General features: G+C 30.4%; 1 protein-coding gene across 1 annotated transcript; it reads left to right on the forward strand.

Moving 5' to 3' along the window:
- Positions 1–6,312: 6,312 nt before the first annotated feature.
- Positions 6,313–11,273, forward strand: LOC114374286 (aspartic proteinase-like protein 2). Its single transcript, XM_028331913.1, has 10 exons — positions 6,313–6,862; positions 7,111–7,240; positions 7,609–7,859; positions 7,959–8,186; positions 8,887–9,049; positions 9,210–9,283; positions 9,420–9,516; positions 10,070–10,136; positions 10,538–10,609; positions 10,823–11,273. The coding sequence occupies exons 1-10, from the start codon at positions 6,645–6,647 to the stop codon at positions 10,993–10,995; spliced, it is 1,473 nt and encodes a 490-aa protein (XP_028187714.1). The 5' UTR covers positions 6,313–6,644; the 3' UTR covers positions 10,996–11,273.
- Positions 11,274–21,372: the final 10,099 nt, after the last annotated feature.

The raw sequence follows: 21,372 nt of genomic DNA on the forward strand, positions 1-21,372 counted from the left end.
ATAGGGAAAAAATATTTGACACCGTGAATGAACACTCCTTGGTTGACAAGGGAAACGAGAAAGAAACGAAAAATAATGGTAAAGTAATATAGCATAGAGTTCATTTGATGTGCATAAAGTTCATTTATATATTAATTAATTTATAAAATACTATGTATTATTAATGCTTTTCTCATGAGTCCATAAATAAACAAGATACGGGGATTGGTGGGCTAGTTTTGACTTTTGATCCACTGATCATCATTGCATACCTTGTTTGGGCTGTTGTTTACTATACCTCCAAGTTGCTTCTTCCACCTTTTTTAGTTTTCTGAATGATCAATCCAAAATGTAAATTACATTTCAAATTGATTACAGATTTTGACTTACAAAATAGTAAATTCGGAAGGTAAAAAATATATTCCGAAAAAGGGTGCAGAAAGCAATAGCCCCTTGCCCAGGGCCCAAAGGCTTCGGTAGCCAAAATGGGCTACAACAGTCGCATACTCTTTGTATTATGAGGAGTCCTCACTGAGGACAACTATTTCCTCAAGTGTCAATGCATTGCATCTTCATATATGATAATGATACAACTCGTCAAATAGGATTGCATTATTTTTTTTCTCTGCAAAGCATCGACATCTTTTTATGGGGGTGGGGGGCAAAGAAGATAGTACAATATTTTTTAATATTGCGTTGTTGATGATTTCGATGTATAAAGTATAAGCTATAAACTATAATAATATAAACAAGAAAGATGCTGTTGATTGCTGTACAGTTTCCTTATTTCCTTACGTTACCTTGTTTATTTATTTGTCTGCTGTAAAATAAAAAATATAAAAAGAAGACAACTTCAAACATTTGGAGGGATCAAGGCAAAGAGGAGAGGAAAATAAAAAATAAAAAATGAAGTTTACAAGGTAACCTTCTATAGACCCCACTTCCCCGAGATTTTCTTTTTCCAGAAAAAGAAGACAAATTGTTAAATATTATTACCAAAAAGTTCAAAACAATACTGAAGATTCAATGATTCATGAATGTGCATCATCCAGTGATTATGACTACGAGAGTCATGCATATGATAACGATATGGTGTATGGAAAAAGGAAAAAGAATCTCAAAGCTGACCCAGGGGGAATTAACATGAGAAGAGAACCAAATTTGGTTTCCATGTATGCCACTGTGGGTCTGTGGCTGCTTGAATTCAAATTAGTGCCCCTCAAATTTAACCTTGCATGCAATTAGTTGCGACAATTTTTTATTTATTGGCGATGGATATATTTCACAAAAACAATTATGTTTAGTTATAAAATTGTGTCATTCAATTCAAAATAATAAAACAGATTCCATCATATTCTTTTGAGTTGAGTTTTATTTCCATTTGAAGGTTCATGCTACCCATTGAGCAGAAATTTCAAAAGTTATTTTTCACGGGAGATAATTTTGTCCGAACCAATTACTTTGAGTTCTTTTTTTGGCAATCTTATTGACAAAAATGTTTATAAGTTATTTGTTTAACAATCTAGGGATTCAGTGTGTATTTCCCTGTTAGATGCATGAAAGAGTTTATGATTTTAAATTAATTATTGATGTAACTATGCGTGGATTTGGAAGCACATCTCTTGCAAGGAAAGTTCAGCATAATTGGGTTGGTGAAAAGCTAGAGGTGGGTATATCTGGTGCACAAGTTATATGTGCTTTACTCTATAGTGGCCGGCTCATTCAACTGAATACCCTAATAAGCATTCTTGCTCAACTTATTGAACTGGAATGAAGAAAATATCAACATTGCCTTGACTTATTCAGATTCTTATAAGAGTTTAAAAAGTTAAATAATGGTTCAGTTTAGTTCTTATGGTCAACATTTCTTTTATATGAAAGATTGTAAGGCAGATTTTATATCTTTTTCTTTCTACGGTTGAAGAAATAAATAAAAAAGAAGAAGCATAAAACACACACTAATTAAACTTTTATTATAAAACACATAAATATTTTTAAAAATATTTTATTATTAAATTAGACATTGCTTTATTCTTTGACATATCTCACAAAAATACGCGTTATTCAAGCTCTTAGTTTTCAATGTATTTTTCTACACATTATTTGGGGATTAGTTTTTCTAAGAAAGACAATGTTTGGGCATCAGCTTAGTTTATTTTATGGAACTTTCTTCAACCAAGTTCTCCTGTTTTGACAACAAAACAGTTAATTGCATGGTGTATGGTGTGTGTGTATCTATCTCAATCTTCTAGAATATGTCATAATCCTTTGGAAATCTTAGACGTTGATAATCAAATAAACCACAGATCGAGTTCCAATCAAACAAATAACTAATATGAACAAGAAGAAACGGAATCATTTTCTTTCATCAATATCGATGAGAGAGTTTTTACGCCAAACAAGTTGGTTAAACGTGGCACAACCGTTTATTCACTTATACGAAATGACAAGGAAAAAAAATTGTATATGACATTCAGAAATGTTTTTTGTAATGTCGATCAATTCTTAATATGTAATCAATATATGTCATCTTTTGGTAAGAGATTTTAATTAGTTTATATTTTTTTTATTGGTTGGAAAATTTATTTAATTGTTCGGTAAATATTTTTTTAATAATTTTTAATGTTTTTTAAATAATACTTAAATTTAAAATACTAACTTACTTCTAATTTTTTATATTTTTATTCTTGATATATTTTTTTTAAAAAAATAAATCATGATATTATTATTTTTCTATCGTTTTACTTTTTTCAACTATTTTAATAATTAATTTTATTAAATATTTTTAAATATTTCTAATTTAATAAGTTAATTTTCATCATCTAATTAACTTTCAATTAATATAATCATCCTCAAATAATTATAGTCATGGTCAATTAATGTATGCTTACTCTGGAAAAGAGTATAATTTTCGTAAGGAACATTGCTAAAAATGCTTGATTGTATTTTTATCTATTTAATTTGAATTATACATGATTTTGATCGACAAGGTATTTATAAATAAATTAGTTTTCAAATTTTCATTGTTTTACTCAAAATCTTCTCCAATTAAATTTATGAAATTATTTTAAACCTGATTTTTTTTAAATTTCATCAACCAGGACAATAAAAATAACTTAAACTAAAAGTTTCAAACTTACCACCTTTAACCTTAATTTCGCATGTTATAAAATCTTTTAAGTTTTATTCATTTTTCAATATTTTTCATTTCTAAATGTTTAAATTATTTTATATTTTAAATCCATTATTTCTTAAAAAAATACTTAGCCAGAAAATAAAAATGTGCAAGTTTTAAATAGAAAAAAATAACAAAAAAATTACTTAATTTTAAAAGTAGAAAAATTTTGATAAAAAATTAATGAAACTAAAGTAAGGCATAATTTAAATTAAAGAAAACAAATTTACAATAAGAAAAACCAAACATGAATTGACATGTGGGCATAATTACAAGTTACAAGCATGAAAATGAAAAACATGAAATTGGCCGTTTAGAATGAACCGTACTTGTCTACTGCTACTTCTCTTTTGCGCAGCCTCCTGTTTTGTTCCGTGAAACTCTCTCACTCAGGTAAATAAAGACAATGGTCATACCAATATCTTTCTTTATTATAAAGAAGATATAAAAAAAACTTAATATTTAATTTACGTAATAATGGAAATAAAGGCCCTACAAACCTAAAAATCCCAGTTCTGCCCATTCAACGTGCATGGGCTATATATAGAGAAACATAAAAAGCACATGGCAAACAAGGGTCAAATGGGAATATGCAATTGGAAACTTTGGCTTTTAGGATATTATTTATCCTTACTGTACTTTTATCTTTCCGTTTCTACATTACAAAATTGAAAGCAAAAGATGGTTTGGTTTTTGTGGAGATGTGGAATGCATTCACTCTCTTTGAAAAATCGACCATCTAAAGGTGAATTTGAAATAATTGTGCATTGGGCTTAGCTAAAGCTTGATTTGATTTTGATGTGGTGCAATTTGCAAAGCAAAAGCTCAAAGTAATCCTATTTCTTAGTATTTTAATGTCCCCCACTGTGCTTTCCCCCTCTCAGGTGGCACCAAAAAATTGGGCGTTAAGGAAAGGACAATTAATGAATGTATAAACGAACATATATACTAGTACAATTTTTCGGTTGTGGAATGAATATCATACATTGTGAATTAATGATGTGAAAAAAAAAACTTCTCCACGGGAGTGCGAAAGAAATCTTTATGAAGTAAACAACTCTAAAACCAAATCGGATTACACAATAAGAAAAACCACACTGATAGAGAAAGAACCAAATTTTAAAATCAGTTTTTGACAAATATTTTGGGTATGTTTTGAAAAGAATAAGTAGTTAGGATACATTTGATGTGTATTTTTAGTTAATTTGTTATTTTTAATTAATTTATAGTATTTTTTGAAAAGTTATTTCAAGTGACGTTTTAACTTTTTTTTTTCTTTTTATCTTTATTGTATACTGATAATGTGAATTTGTTTATATTGATATATATGACAAATAATTTTAGTTTAAAAAGGAAAAACAGAAAATAGTACTAAACTACTAAGAGCAAGTTTGGATATCATCAAAATCGTGGTGGATCCAATAAAATCACGGTGAATACGTGAATTTTCTAAAGCATCTACCAGTAACTTCAAATACAACGTGGTTTTAGAATCGAATTTGATTGACCCCACCGCCATCCCAAATATTTAGTAACTGTATTTCGTTACTATAAACTGAGTGTTTAATTGACAGTATAAATACACTTTTTTTCTCCCGTCTTTTCTCACTTTATATATTATTTAGGATTTTCTCTTTTTTATTTTTTCAATTTAAAATATTATAAAATATAAATATTATATTATATAATTTTTTAATTGGTTTTAAAATTACTTATTTATTAAATTAAATTTTATAATTTAGTTTTTTAATTTTTTTTAAAGAAAATGATATTATTAAATATAATTATTTTTATTTTATTATTTAATTTACTTAACATATTTTTTAGATAAATATTTTTATTTAAAATCTGAATTTTCTAATATAATTATTTTTAATATAATTATATTACTAAATATAATTAGTTTGTTTATGTCATTAGATTTAATTGAAAATGAGAAAACTTTTTGTTTAACAACTTATTTATTTATAAAAGAACATTATATTGTATTATCAATAAAATATTTAAACAATTACACTTAGCTAAGAAAAAACTTAAGATGAAAATATGATAGGACAATTATTTCTTGTATGATGTTACCCACAAATTTTACATTTTTTTCTACTTTCTCGTTCATTTTCTAATATAATTATATTACTAAATATAATTAGTTTGTTTATGTCATTAGATTTGATTGAAGATGAGAAGACTTTTTATTTTATTTAACAACTTGAACATTATAGTGTATTATCAATAAAATACTTAAACAATTACACTAAGAAAAAACTTAAGATGAAAATATGTTAGGATAATTATTCCTAATACGATATTACCCGACAAATTCCATTTAGGTAGGAATACGAGTTGAAATCAGACGACCCTTTATCGTCCTTTCTCTCCTTGGATGAGGATGTCATTGATCTCGTACATATTTTTGTCACAATTAAATATCTTTAACAATATTTTCAATATATTTTTATTATAAAAAATAGCTCATATTTAACGGTTATCAATATCTTTTTGGATAGTTTAATCTTTTTTTTTGCAAACCATAAATAATAAAAATATCAATTTTGATCACTTAAGCCAAAAATAACTATTAAATAAATATTTCTAAAGATATTTTTGTAAAACTTTATGTTTATTGTATAAGATAGACGTATCAATTATTTTTTATTGTGTTTTTTTAGTTTATTTTAATATTACTAACTAATTTTCTCATTATTTTAATTAACGAACATAACAAAAAAATATCAACAACACATAAATTTAACTATAAAAGTACATACAAAGTGATTAAAAAATTATACTCTAATTTTATTCAATTTTTTTATTTTTCTTTATTTATATATTTTTTCTTTTATAAAATAAAACCAAAATTATAAAATTTAATTTAATAAATAAGTAATTTTAAAATCAATTAAAAAAATTATATAATATAATATTTATATTTTATAATATTTTAAACTAAAAAAAGAAAAAATCTCAAATAGTATATATTGAAAATTAAATGGGAAAGTAGTATATATTAGGAAAAAGTTACATTGAAAAAAAAAACCTAACATGTTACGGTTAGTTATCATCAAAGATGAAGAAATTCCGTTAGCTTCCGTTGAATTAACCAAACAAAACCATTAATAATAATAAAAAAAATGATAGAAGACAGAGAAAGGGAATGACAACTTTACGTAATCCATAGTTGAAAGTCGAAAATTCTCTGTTGTCTTCGAACTTACCTCTAAAACTTCTCTTCTCTGTCCCAAACAAACTTCATTACAAACACATTCTCTCTTCTTCAATTTCGATGAACAACAACAACATCCTCGTCCTCCTCAACCTGTACCTTATTATTCATACCCTCTTGTCTCGCGCGCATTAGTGTCTCAAATCTCAATTCCAATTCCCTTTCCTCTTCTTTCGGACACACTCACACACACATACGTACATATATACGTTAACACGTACGTAAGTTATATACAGTAAAAAAAATAATCAGGATATATACGACACAATGGGGGCTGCTTTTGTTATCTCCGTCTTGATGTTTGCCGCGTTAGCTGGCGGATCTCCGGCGAGTCTGACTTTGGAGAGAGCGTTTCCGACGAATCACACAGTGGAGCTGAGTCAGCTGAGAGCTCGTGACGCGTTGAGGCATCGCAGAATGTTGCAGTCTTCAAACGGCGTCGTCGATTTCTCCGTTCAAGGCACCTTCGATCCCTTCCAAGTCGGGTAAATTATTCTGTCGGTCGGTTCCTCCGTTTTTCACTTTTCACCTTTTTTCTTTTTTTGGTTTCGTGTACTTCAATCAATTTCTAAGGCTTTAATTTCGATATGTCTTGGATTCTGAATAAGAACTTTTCTGTTAATAGCGTTTTGATGTGTTATTTTCTTTTTGATTAATTTATGGCCTTCCGTTAAATTATACAATTAATTTTTTTATTTGTGTTTTAAATTTTGGAATTAATGACTTATTGCAGGCTCTACTATACAAAAGTGCAGTTGGGTACTCCTCCAGTGGAATTTAATGTGCAGATTGACACTGGCAGTGATGTTCTCTGGGTTAGTTGTAACTCCTGCAGTGGTTGTCCTCAAACAAGTGGGCTTCAGGTAAATGCATTTTTTCTCTATTTTCTAAGGCCCTGTTTGAATAAATTTCTGAATAAAAACTTATTGGAAAATAAATAAGAAGGTAAAGTGAATAAAGTTTCTTTGATAAGTTAAATTTAGTTTTATGTAAGCTAATTTATAAAAGCTCTCTCATTTAGCTTTTTGTTAATCTTAACTTCTACATAAGCTAATTTTAACTTATGGCAGAAGCTTAATTCATTTTGCATTTTTATTTTCTTCATCTGTAAGTACTTATTGAGAAGGTTTATCCAAACATGGCCTAATTTGATGTTCTGTTTGTAGAATAGTAAGGTCAAGAATATGCCCCCAGAGTTTGTGAATGTTGTGGTTGTTGGATTTTGTTACAGATTCAGCTAAATTTTTTTGACCCCGGGAGTTCATCAACATCTTCAATGATCGCTTGTTCTGACCAAAGGTGCAATAATGGAATACAATCATCAGATGCCACATGTTCCAGCCAGAATAACCAGTGCTCCTACACTTTCCAGTATGGAGATGGGAGTGGGACATCAGGCTATTATGTGTCAGATATGATGCATTTGAACACCATTTTTGAGGGATCCGTGACCACGAATTCTACTGCACCTGTAGTTTTTGGGTGAGTTTTCATGAGCCTGAAATGGTTGAATTTCATTCCTGTTTTTTCATGTTTGTTGTTGGTTTAATCTTGGAAAGCATTGGTTTTTGAATGGAGCAGTTGTAGCAACCAGCAAACTGGGGACTTGACAAAGTCTGATAGAGCAGTTGATGGGATATTTGGATTTGGGCAACAGGAAATGTCTGTCATTTCTCAACTTTCCTCACAAGGAATTGCTCCAAGAGTATTCTCACATTGTCTGAAAGGAGATAGTAGTGGTGGGGGCATATTGGTTCTTGGTGAGATTGTGGAGCCAAACATAGTCTACACTTCACTTGTTCCAGCACAGTAAGTTCCTTTCATCAGAATAAAACCTATGCTTTTTTTAGTGTTTGCTAAATAATAAATGCTTGATGGGGGTAACTTGAATTATTTGGTAAAGTAGTGAGTGAATGTAGGTTTGTGCCTTTGTTCTTAGGGGCCTAATAAAATGTTTGCATGTAAGTTTCAGCCCTACCGATTGATGGCAATTATTTAATACTGAAAGTTGTTCCAGGCTTCTAATTATTCATCTAAGCAAGATGTTAAAATAAAGTTTCTGTCTGTCAATGTTGGATGTTGAAATCACTTTCTAGCATATATGTTCGAAATGTGATTGTAAGTATGAAACTATGGACGAAGATATTTCTTTGGCACCAATTTACAGCCATGAAACTATGGATGGTACGTTAGTGCTTTGAGCGAGGTAAATGATAAATATAATTTAGTCAGTAGTTAATTAGGTGGTCCTTAACTCCCATCTATCAGAAAAAGGTTAAGCCTGAAAGAAGTTGAAATCAGCCCTTAGTAAGTACCCAAAAGGAAATATATTCTACCATAAACCAGAGTAAGATGTACATTCAAAGTTTTATATAGAAGTTGGATAAGGAATTGGAGAATTTAAACACGTTATTGACAAATGACAATAGGTATCTGTAATTAAGTGGCTTGAAAGAATGTCACTCTATAGAAGTGTTTAGACTAACTGCTTTCTTTGCAAATATTTCAGGCCTCATTACAATTTAAATCTACAGAGCATCGCTGTCAATGGCCAGACATTGCAAATTGATTCATCAGTTTTTGCAACATCAAACAGCAGAGGTACCATTGTTGATTCTGGAACAACTTTGGCGTACCTTGCGGAAGAGGCTTATGATCCCTTTGTCTCTGCGGTGAGTTTTGTTTAGGTAATTTAATGTTATTCAATTTATCAACAGTATATGTTGATGTGATGCTTAATGTCATACATTAATTAGAAATCATTGCACGCTTTTTGCTAGGTTGGAGGTTTATCAAATATTAATGGAAAAATGCTTTTTTTCATTAATGCAGATTACAGCTTCAATTCCACAATCTGTACACACTGTTGTTTCCAGGGGAAATCAGTGTTATTTAATCACATCCAGGTTAGGCTGAACATTTAATGCCTCCTTTTTCTGAACCTTTTTTTGCACTCCATCCTCCTTTTGCTAATTGAGTGCTAAAAAATAGATCATCTCGATACTCTCTTTTTCTAACTCCTTTTGTCTGTACTGTGTTTAGTGTCACTGAAGTTTTTCCTCAAGTAAGTCTGAACTTTGCTGGTGGTGCATCTATGATTTTAAGGCCTCAGGACTACCTGATACAGCAGAATTCCATTGTAAGTATTCAAACTTTAATTTTCTGAGGACTAGTCTGGATTCCTAGATTTCCAAAGATATTGATTTTTCAAGTCAAAGTGAGTTGCAATTGACAATGGTTGAAGAATCATTGTCATCAATCTAATTTTTCTCCCTCTCCTTTCCCTTGTTTGTCACATAAAATCTTATTTTGATTTTACTTTTGTTTCAATGGGTGCCTTGTGTGCCTCTATGAAAATTTCCTTGATAACTTCTCATATTTTTGTATAAAACTAAGAATTTCTTATGGCATATGATACTACCAAAATTACCTTCAAGTACAACGAGCTCTTCTTGCATTTCCACTATATTTGGTTAAATATTACCATTCCTTATGTCTTGCTAACTTTCTTTTGAGTGCATTATCAGTAAAAAAAATGACAGAGAACTTTTTCTTCCAATTCTCATTACATGCCATTTTTCAATTGAAATCTGATACCTTAAAGTGTTGGGGATATTTCCGGGTAAATTATTGTCCAATTTTTATATACTCTGTGTGATCTCACTAAATGCTATGGTGAAACCATGTTACAGGGTGGTGCAGCAGTGTGGTGTATTGGCTTTCAGAAAATCCAGGGTCAAGGGATAACAATTCTAGGAGGTATAATACATTAATACCAATTTGAACACAAAGGTCATAATATCCATCTCTTGCATGGTGATGTCTAGCATGGATAAATAGAATAGTTTTTGCATTTGATTGAAGGTCAACTCAAAAGTTTGAAGCTTGAACCTATATTTTGAAACAAAATTGTTATGTTGATTAGATTTTCTGCCCATGCATAGCAAAGTATCATATTATAATGCCCTCCTGTTTTTACCTTCCCTCACCTTCATCCTCAAAATTCTCACTACTAGTATCTTTCTACTTTCTACACTCAACCTGCCAAAATATCAATTTCAAATATTTTTTTTTCTTGTACATAAATTATTGTTCATCATCTGTTAGGGATCTTTTCTTCAAGAGCATGATACTAACAACACCACTTTCTGTTGTGGCAGATCTCGTATTAAAAGACAAAATTGTTGTTTATGATCTGGCTGGTCAACGCATTGGATGGGCTAACTATGACTGTAAGTTTCAGCCACACTACCAGAAAGGCGTATATATAGTGGATGCCATAATTTGCTTTTTTTCATGAGGCTCTTAAGTTATTCCTTTTCCACTTAACCAATAATTTTCGTTCTGTTCTTTTGAGCGTAGGACCAGCATAAAATGAGAACCAACTTTGTTCTCTAGTTCTAATTTATCTTTAACACTTGTTCACTTCAAATTCAACAATGTAGGTTCTTTGTCGGTGAATGTCTCTGCAACAACTGGCACTGGCAGAAGTGAATTTGTGAATGCTGGTGAGATAGGTGGAAACATCTCTTTACGTGATGGACTTAAGTTGACAAGGACAGGGTTCTTGGCTTTCTTTGTGCATCTAACGCTAATTTACTGCTTCGGATTCTTATAGCATTTATACATCGTGAGAGATATTCTTTTTCATATGTATATTCTTTTGCCGGTATATATTTGTGTCAATCGGCAAGACCACATTATTAATTTTAATGTTGCTTTTAGCCTCCTTTCTGCACAATAGGCTAGTCCGCTTTAACATCCTGAGGTGATTCTGTTGAACGCCTCATGTACTCATGTAGAATCAGATAATAACTCTTTACTTTTGGCAGCGTTGTAAATTATTTCACAGGATTACTGATTGGAACATGTTATAAAATATAGCTTTTTCTTTCCTTCCCTGGTTTAATTGAGCTTTTTTTATGCTTATAATCAATCTTGCTGCTCATAAAAGCTGATACAGAAAATACAATATTAGCTTCAATGGAACTTTGTAGCCGATCATTACAATTTGGAATCCTAACTTCAATTCCAATTTTCTTGGAAATGAATTGGATAAGAATCATAATTTTTATGTTTGAGACAGAGAATTGATAAATAGAAATACAATTCCAAATTAAATTGGAATTCTATTAAAAGATGCCGATGGGACCAATGGTAATGTTGATCAGAAGACACAGTAAATCAGTAACAGTTACTGGTCATTGGCAACGACATGACATGTCAAGTCAGACTAAAATTATTCTCAGTACCAATGATTGCGACAGTACCTCAATGGCAATGATACACTGTCAAAATTTAGATACAGTTGTTTATGTGTTTCTAGTACTCTATTTCAATTATATTTAAAGTTTTATCTGAATAATCTGCATGATAAAAGTTTATATTAAAGGTCAGTATAAATTAATTATCTGAAACTGTTTTGTCCTTTTAAATATATTATTATACAGTAGGTTTTCAGTTCCATGAACTTAAACACAATTAGAATTCCAATACTAATGCACCCACCAAACATGATAAGTGAAATTGGAAAGTTCAAGTACAATTTCAATGGCTCAATCCCAAATGCGAATCCATGAAACAAATGGAACCTAATGGATATTAAATGTTTTAACATCTAATCTGAAGATCTATCCTTAGATAAATGCAATTGACAACTTCCACAATAGTCCAAAATGTCCAGTAAGAGAAGGGAGGGAACCGGGGGTTAATAAGTTGATATTACATATATTCCAACTAGACCTCATCAAAGCCTGGCCCCAAGAGAGGGAGGGCTCGGCCTTAAATAAACAAAGTTCATTTAAAATATATTTTATAATTTATATAAACTAGTTTCCTTGTGCCTGTAAAAAAAAATAAAAAATTCATGGTCAATTGATTCACCAGAGTGCGTAAATTGTAAAATTCCTTGTATCTATCTTTTATGGATTCTCATAATTTTTTTTTAAAAAAACCTAAACAATATTGTTATTTGTGTGTGCATGTGTGTTTGAAAAAAAAAAAACATTTTCATGCAAAATAAATAACCTTAAATGCAGCCAATCCCAAAACTTACTCTCCAGAAAGCACACTGTATTCCATTATTCCGAGACACCTAGTAATCAGTATGTCGAACACTCGGTCTCACATATACAGGCAACAAGTCGAATATTTGTAATATTGAGAACAATTCTAGCATGTTTCTTCATATATAAGGCTCAATAAATGATTGAGTATGACCATGGCTTGATGACTCATTCACCCGGAGGAAGTAGATAACAGGTCAAGATGTAAAGAGCTGTAATATAGATTTTGTAATGGAATTATGGAATATTTGTCCATGTGTGAAGCTTGAGCTGTAACATAGAGTTTCCCAACTCAAGCTTAACTAGGGAAGGGTGGCCATGTGCACAAGACAACCATCATTCTGGGTGTAAGAGACAGAAACATAATCTTACTCTCCTAAACAAAAGAGGTTGTACTAGTTTCCATAACATAAACTTTTGACCACCAATTCTTAAAAGTAGCAAGGCTCAAAACTCCAAAATATGCAGAAATAAGCATTAAAATCTAGAGCCCCAAAAAAATTGAATTTAAAAGAATTAACAAACTCTAGAGTAAGATGGAATCAAATATTTCTTTCACAAGATCTTCTCAATCAATTTCAAATTTGACGTCTAATGTCTATAACCTCTCATGCAAGAACAAATTAGCAGCACTTGTTTGATAGCAATTCCCACCATAACATTGGAGACATGTATGATTGTTAGGCTGCATTATTGAGCATAATATCTGATATGGGCTTGATGGGTTTCTCATCTTCTTCTAGAGAACACTCAAGAAGACTCAAAGGATCCCCATCTGAATAAAGAGATACCACATCCTTAAGAAAACAAAATTTCAAAAGGAATTTCTTGATTGCAAAAATGCCTTTATTCAGATGAAAGAGTCACAAGATTTTTCAGGCAGAAGCATTTCCACGTGCAAGAAGTTTAAGAAGTAATGTAGCAATCAAAATTAACCACACCTCTGTCAGTAAAGAATTCAGTATCAAACTCGCTAAAAATTGTGTTTAAAGATGCAGGGGAAGGTGTTGAAATGAAGTTAAGGCCAATGTAGAACCCCAGCATCAATACAGTGGTCACCTATGTTAATGTATATTATAAAAAAATATGTATTTATATAAATATAGAATTTAATATAAACATGACTAACTTTTATAAGTGGTAAAAAAACATAAATAAGCATATTTTATAATATAAAAGGATATTAAATTCTTCAATACTACAAAATATCTCATAATAAAAAATTATTATACACATGATATTGCACTTTAACAATATTATGATATCATACTTTAATCGTTTCAATCTCATCATTTTATTGTAAGTCCATCGTAACTAAAAGAATTGTTTCTATAACTAATTTGTTAAGAGAAAGAATAATAACTTGAATTCAAGAATGACAATTTCTTTATGACTCTCACTCTTTTTGTAAGAGGAGATGAAGATTAGAAGAACTAAATCTTCACCTCCCTTAGAATTGAGCTTATTTGTTTCATAAAATAGATATAGAAATATGTGTTTCAATTTTTTCATAACAGACAGACTCACGTACAAGTTTGATACGAACTCAAAGATATCTAATTGAAATATCCATTTTTTTTCTTGAAAAAAATACTTTTGGTACATATCCGGTGTGTACCAACAAATACCCAATATCCATGGGATATGGATACATACTCAACACGTGTATGACATGATTTTAGAAGTATCTATACTTCATGTCACCATCAATAAGTTGGTACTGCCAAAACCCAATATCTGAAATTCAAAAAGTTGATTTCCAACATTTTGTCACAAACAGCTGAACGAACAAAGCTTTTCTGATATATGAGCTGAGTTCCTAAGCTAAATATATATAAAGCAAAAGCTGATGAGAAATTTGCTCAACATTTTTTCACATACAATTGATTTGAGATATTTTTTCCATATATTTTCGGTTATTAAGGACTCCATCTTCCCCAAAAGCCCTACGTCACTAAGCAGTTAATTAAAAGGCCACAGTTGTCCTCCGCTGTTTCGACAGACTCAGGATTCTGCTTGTTCTTGAACTTTCCATGTCAATTACAGCAATAATGCAAATTCTATTTGTTTTGAATATCAAAGTCAACCATAACAGCTACCAACACCGATGCATTCAGACACGAAAATGAGTGCAGGTATCGAAAATAAGGGTTATCAATGAAAAAACAAATATTGGTAGTAATTAAAAATAAACGGCAGCGACTAACCTCTGCGATGCCTTTGTGCCCGTGGTGTGTTTGGTAAAGATAAGAGAAATAATATTGATGAAAAAATTTGTATTTTTTTTTAGAATTCACACCTTTTACTTATTATTTTAATTCAAAAAATTTCTTCTTTATTTTTATCATTTTTATGTTTATCCTCTGAACCAAACAGTAAAATTCAGAAAGTACGTACGATGGAAGTGGAACATCCACTGACTGAGCGCGGGTTATGCATGGCTCGCTTCATCGGCTTCCATTCTAATTCCACATATATTTTAACAAACTCTGTTATTTATGATTTCTTTGAATTAAAAGTTAAATAAAGAAAATAAAGATAGATACAAATAAAAGCATAATATAGTAAAAATGATATGTTATTCATTGGATAGAAAGAAAAATAAAAAATGTTTTTTGTGTTTTAATATTTATTTCCATAAAGAAGTTTTATTCATTTAGTTGTGGAGGAAATTCCACAAACCTAAATAAATTTATTATATTGATTATGGGGTACAAATTAAATTTTCATTAACATTATTAGTATTAAAAAAATATTTGATGAGGTTTAAAAGATGATAATAATTAAGCAAATAACTAATTAAATTAAGGGGAATTATTATTTACATTCCCCCATTTTACTATTACACTCTCCTTTTAATTATTTTTTTCTTCCAAAATTACCTTAAAAATTGCACTCCCTTTCTTCACTCTACACATAAGCAAGGTTTTTCACCCACATAAATTGATTCCAATATGCAGATATTCTCTTCAACATATGACTCCAACCTTTTCCCTGCCATCTCCTGTCTTCCTACCCTATACTCCCTTTTGTCATTGATCCTAAAAGATGATTTTGCAAGTAACACCTTTCTTGATGACCTTTTTTGTTCTTTTGTACTCACCGCACCTGATCATCCATTTCTTGAAGAAACTGTTGCCAATTTTGCAGTTGCAGACTGTACTGCGGTGCTTGAATAGGATACAAACACTATGGTTCCTACCATGCATGGTAGCATTTCCAATTTTCTCTCCTCGAAGAAAGAATAGCACAGCAAGATTGAACCATCTTAGAGTTTAAGGGAGTGCAGGGTGTGAAAAGTGTTCCTTTGACCCTTCTTTTTGAATTCAAATAACAAGAAACCATTGATGAAAGAGAGTGATGGTTCTAAATAGAGGAAGTTGAAATGCGCACAAGGGAGTGGGCGGTTGAGGAGAAGACGAAGGGGACTGTATTTCTTAGGGTATTTTTGAAAAAATAAATAAATAAGTGCATATGGTAATAGTCTTAAATTAGTTAAACTAAATATTATCCACTAGTTTTAATTAATTTGGGTTGAGAAGCTGTAGCACACACATTGCTTGTGGTGTGTCTCTTTTTTCCACGTTGGGCTGCTACTTTTGTGATCCAAAAAATATTTAGCAACTAAATATTATCTTTTTATTTCATACACTACCTTTTTCTTTTTCTTTTAATATTTTTCCTAAACTACCTTAGTAAAGACACTCCCTTAATCTCCTTCTCCCTCCCCTATTCCTCTTTTCGAAAAAATCACACCCTTCCTTTATACACCAGTATGTATGCCAACTAAGACGGTACGTACGAATGGTCTCTGGTTTACTGGTCAAGTACCCATCGCACAATTTGTCTTCCTAGAGTTCTTGTTGCACCAACCACCACTATGTTGGTTGTCCTCATTGAAAGAAAACAAGTTCAATTCTACTCAGACAAAGAATTTGTTGATAGGTGAATTGAATATAACAATGAGACGAATGAGTTTAAAATAAAATTAAAACACAAAGTAAAAGTGAATATTATAAATTTTGCATAAGATTATGTTTTAAATAAAATATAAACAATTTTAGTTTTAAAAAATCCTTTCAATATATGCAATAAATTAACTACAAGCATCATCAACAATATTTTATAAGAAAATGCAAACACTTGAAAAATAATTTAGTATTTTGATATAGTTTGATACTTCTGCCATCGGAATACCAATTCTTTTATTAGCATTTCTTTTGATATTTTTTCAATTTGAAAACTAATTAATCTATATCAAATTAACAACGCACATGATCACTTGACGTAGTTGACCAGCGTTTTGGAACTCCACTATTATTGTGCAATAATATAATATGTCTTCATAAGAGGTGGAATACCCTAGTACTTGATTAGTGCATGCTTGGTACGAGGAAGCATGATTGCGTTATGTTCCCCTCAAACCCCAACGACGAGTGCGTAGCCGAATGCTTTTTCAGGTGCCATTTGCAGCACGCATTGGTGGATTCGGCGTAAGAAAACCAAGTCCATTTCATTTAATACTTTTTCTATTATGTATTTATAACATGCACTCCACTACTAACCCACACTTAATACTAGAGAACAAACTTTCTTGGGTTGAACTTTAATTTAGTAGCACAATCTTTGTCACTACTTTTTAATGGAACACATGAAACCCGGTGTATACAAAGTTATGAAACCCGGTTGAAAGTTAAAATGAAACTCTTTTTGAATTTTTTTAATGCTACATTTATCATAGTAGGGAGAGAATATAATTTAAGCAAATTCAAACTTGCTACTAAAAAATTATTTTTATGAGAAATATCGAAAAATGTTTACAAATTATTGAAATTAACATGGTCCTTATAAATTGGCAATATGATATGTACTGATAACCAATTATTTTTTCCCACCGAAAAATTAAGTGTCACTTCGACCATTTTAGTCGGTAGATACGTACGTTGAAAGCTTTTGGCCCTACGAAGCCAGCGATTATAGTTGATTGTGATCTTTTTTTTCTTAGTTTGAGTTTTGACCATTGACTTGTTAGCTATGAGAAGTTTTGAAACAAAATCAATTTTACCAACCAACAACCAAATGCCTATAATTTTTTAATCTTTTCACTAAACAAAAAAAAAATACCTATAAGTTTTATAAAAATAAAGTTTGATTATAATCAAAACCAAGTCTTCTTATTTTTACGATGAATCCAAACACAAACACACTATATATTTGTCTTTATACGATTATACATGGACGGAAATGGGTTCGATTAATTTAAACTTTATAAGCTCATCAACCAAACACTAAATATATAATTAATGTAATTAAACTAAATATTTAAGCACATCAACCAATATTTAATAGTAATTAACTAAGAAAAACCAGCTTACTCAATCACTAACAAGGAAATATAAAGGTTCTATGCATTAAAAAAGAAAAAAAAATAGGCCAACTTACATAGCTTGTTAAAAGTGAATAATTCTCTTAAATTCATTTTGATATATTATTTTCAAACACAAATAGTTTTCTAACATTAATTCTTTTAAAATTAATTCTATCAAAATCTAAATCAAACAAATCTATATAATTTTTTTTGCATATGTGATTACAGACGAATGTTTTCTTTGCCTTTAACTTTGATTTGGGATACAACAACCATTATTTTATAAATTTATATGGTGTTGCTGTTCAGCTTAGGACTGCTTCTAGAGAGTAGAGAGTATTATCATTTTGTATAGTCAAATGTATTCCCACCATTTTTGTCTTAAGCAAATAATTTGAAAATAAAATCGACATAAAACGACGACCAATGAGTAGCTATCACCATCACTACCATAAAGGTGTAGAAGTCATGTTATATGGAAAAAGTCAGTGCAAAGGAATTACTGAATAGCTTATTATAATGGATATGACTGATCTTTGAATAGGAAAGAGTGGAAAGCACAAATTCAGAGTTCTACTTGATTCTACATAGCTACTTTTCTTAAGTTTCAAGCATTTGTATGGACAGATGGTTGCTTAGTAATCATATACCTTCTCACATCTTGCGCTTGCAGTGAAACGATGAAAAAATCGTAGTTCAAAAGGAAGTGCTTCCCAAAACTTCTCTTAAATCTGGTAGTCACGATGGTGTTTAACTTTTTTTTTTTTTAAAGTGAAATTCAACGTAGTTTTTTAAAAAAATCCTTAAAAATATTTTTTAATTAAAAGTTAAAAGAAAAAGTTTTATAAAAATTAATTAAAGTATTTTTTATTTTTAAGGTGAAAAAAATATTCAGGGCAAACCAAACGCTGTGGAGAAGCTTCAAATAATTGTACACATCCTTTTTGGTACGCGTGCATTCTCTGTTACTCTCTTTGAGCATAATGAATGAATATAGATACTCGATCTTCCGTTTGAAAGCATGACCACCTTTGATGTGAGATTAGTTTTAGATTGGACAAAACCCACGATTGCTTTCTCGGTCCAAGCCTTTTTAAAAAATCCAAGAGAGGAGAAAGGGTGGTATTTTGATGGATAACTAACTGGATGGAAGCTGCACTAATTGAATGCTTACCATGGCGATCTGGTACAAGCAAGAGAAATAGGGTGAATAAAAATAGAGAAAAAAAATCAGAAAGTGAGAAATATGATGAACTTTTAGGTTATTTAATTTAATTTGAAAGAAATAGAAGCAAAATTGAGAGAGAAAACATTAAAATTTCTTTTCAATTTGTTTAGTTTATTATGGAAAGAGAAGAGACAAATGAGATTAGAAAAAATAAGACTAAATTATCCATAGTAAAAAATCACATAATCGTATTCCAAACATTCATTCTCACTAATGAAATCAATTTAATAAACATGGTTATATAATGAGAATTGATTATGAGAAATCAGTCGTTAAATAAGAAAATCAGTCGCTATTAAATTTAGCAACCACACCAACGATCGAATAAAATCAGTTGGTAAAACTCAAGTCACTACGGTTGGTAAAACTCAAGTCACTAAACCATTAGCGATCGTATTTTTCTTAGGTCGTGATTTTGTGATCGAAATAATTGTTCACTATTGTTAAGTACTTTGTCCCCGATAATTTGGTTGTTTTTATTGTTAGGAAATCAACTCTTCCACAAGGGATCGTGAAAACATACAAAGATTACACCGTAGGAAAAATAATAACAAACATAAAAATTTAACGTGGTTCAACACCTCTTGCCTACATCTACAGAACCAAATCAAAAAGTATTTCACTATCATAAAAACGATTACAAGATTGTAACCTACTCCAAATAATGTACTCTACAAATCCGAGTACCTCACTCAATAGTTATAAGAAATGATAACATTCTCACACAAAGACATTTTTCTCTCAACAAAGTGACTTTGTTTCACAATTTCTCTTCTTACACACACTCTCTCTTCATGTGTTGTTTTTCTCCACTATTTTTTTTTCTATTTATAGTGAAGTTGTTGTTTTGGTGGCAATTTAGTGACTCTATATTTCGGTTGCTGAAGAAACATTAAAATATTTGATCATTACCGGAATAGCAAGGTAGTCGCCATTTCAGTCCCAAATTGTAACATTTATTTAGTTCAATTTTTTTAAAAGAATATAATAAAAAAATTTCATTCTAAATTAGTGCGCTATTCCTTCCATGCCTAACTACAGCAGTGACCGAAAATTCTTGCTCGCTAAGTAAAAGTAATTCAGCCACTAAGTCTGTTGCTGATGAAAAAGTATTCAGTCACCACCAAATCGGTCATTAGAGTTTCTAACATTTTATTTGAAAAATTAAACTAATTTGCGACTGAAATAGTGACTATCATTTTCCGCCGAATTATTCGGTAGGAAAAGTGGTTGTTATCCTGCATAAATGACGATTTTTATAAGTCATGCGCAAATATTTTTCGGTTGCTAATTGTGGTGGCTAATCCATGATTTCTAGTGGAGAGAGTATTTAAGATGACGTGTTGATTTTTTCGTAAAAAATGTCTTTATAAAAAAAATTAACAAAAAGTGTTAGTGTTTTATATTGAGATCTCACACCCCCTGATACAAAATGGAATCATGTTTCCATTACAACAAAATGTGTTTTCATTGAAGGTATTTTCGTTAAAAAAAATCAAACTAAATCAAGGAGGTATATTTAGAAATATATGAGGTGCCATTAACAAAGTCCCGAGAAGGAAAAGGGTAAGGTGAGCAAAAAAGCAAATGTACACGTTGCATAAATGTAGTATTATTTATATACATTTTTGTTACACGTTTTAATAATGAATTTAATTTTCATTTATCGCGTAAATTTTTATACATGATCAGTTAATTAGAAATATCTTTAAATATATATTTTAAAATAATTATTATAAAATCAATAATTTTATCATATGACAAATCTATAATTACATAACAATATAAAAAAATATATATTATATGCTCATTCTAATTAAACTCTTTTAATAACTTATTTTACTTATCATATCACACATTTTATTTTACATTTCTTTCTTACCATTCTATTACTTTATAATGATTATCGGAAAAATTATAGAAATATAGTTTTAATTAAATAATTGAATCTAATAATTTCGCTTAAGTTTTTCTTCAGTTGTGACACACAGAAAGCCATGAATATTTTTGGGGACTTAAAAAACAAACATTTTTTCGGTCAGAAAAAAAAATTGATCGTTATGGAAATGCTGCCAAGTGTGAAGTGGCAACCTCTTTTTCCTTCCATACATCTAACCATGAAGATGTAGTGCTACATTTGAACACATGAGTCATGACAGTTTTTAATTCGTTCACCTAATTAATAAGGCGGGGGTGGTGGAAGCACCGTGGACGGTTGTCACTGAGGTTTTAGAAAGAAGGGATTTTGGGAGAAAATTTTTAGAAGGGGATAAGGTAGGCACAGTTAAAGTTTCTACTGTTAAGGTTAATGAAAACTAACAATTATATTTAAAT

The sequence above is a fragment of the Glycine soja genome, chromosome 11 (genome assembly GCF_004193775.1).
Source record: "Glycine soja cultivar W05 chromosome 11, ASM419377v2, whole genome shotgun sequence".
Taxonomy (NCBI): Eukaryota; Viridiplantae; Streptophyta; class Magnoliopsida; order Fabales; family Fabaceae; genus Glycine; species Glycine soja.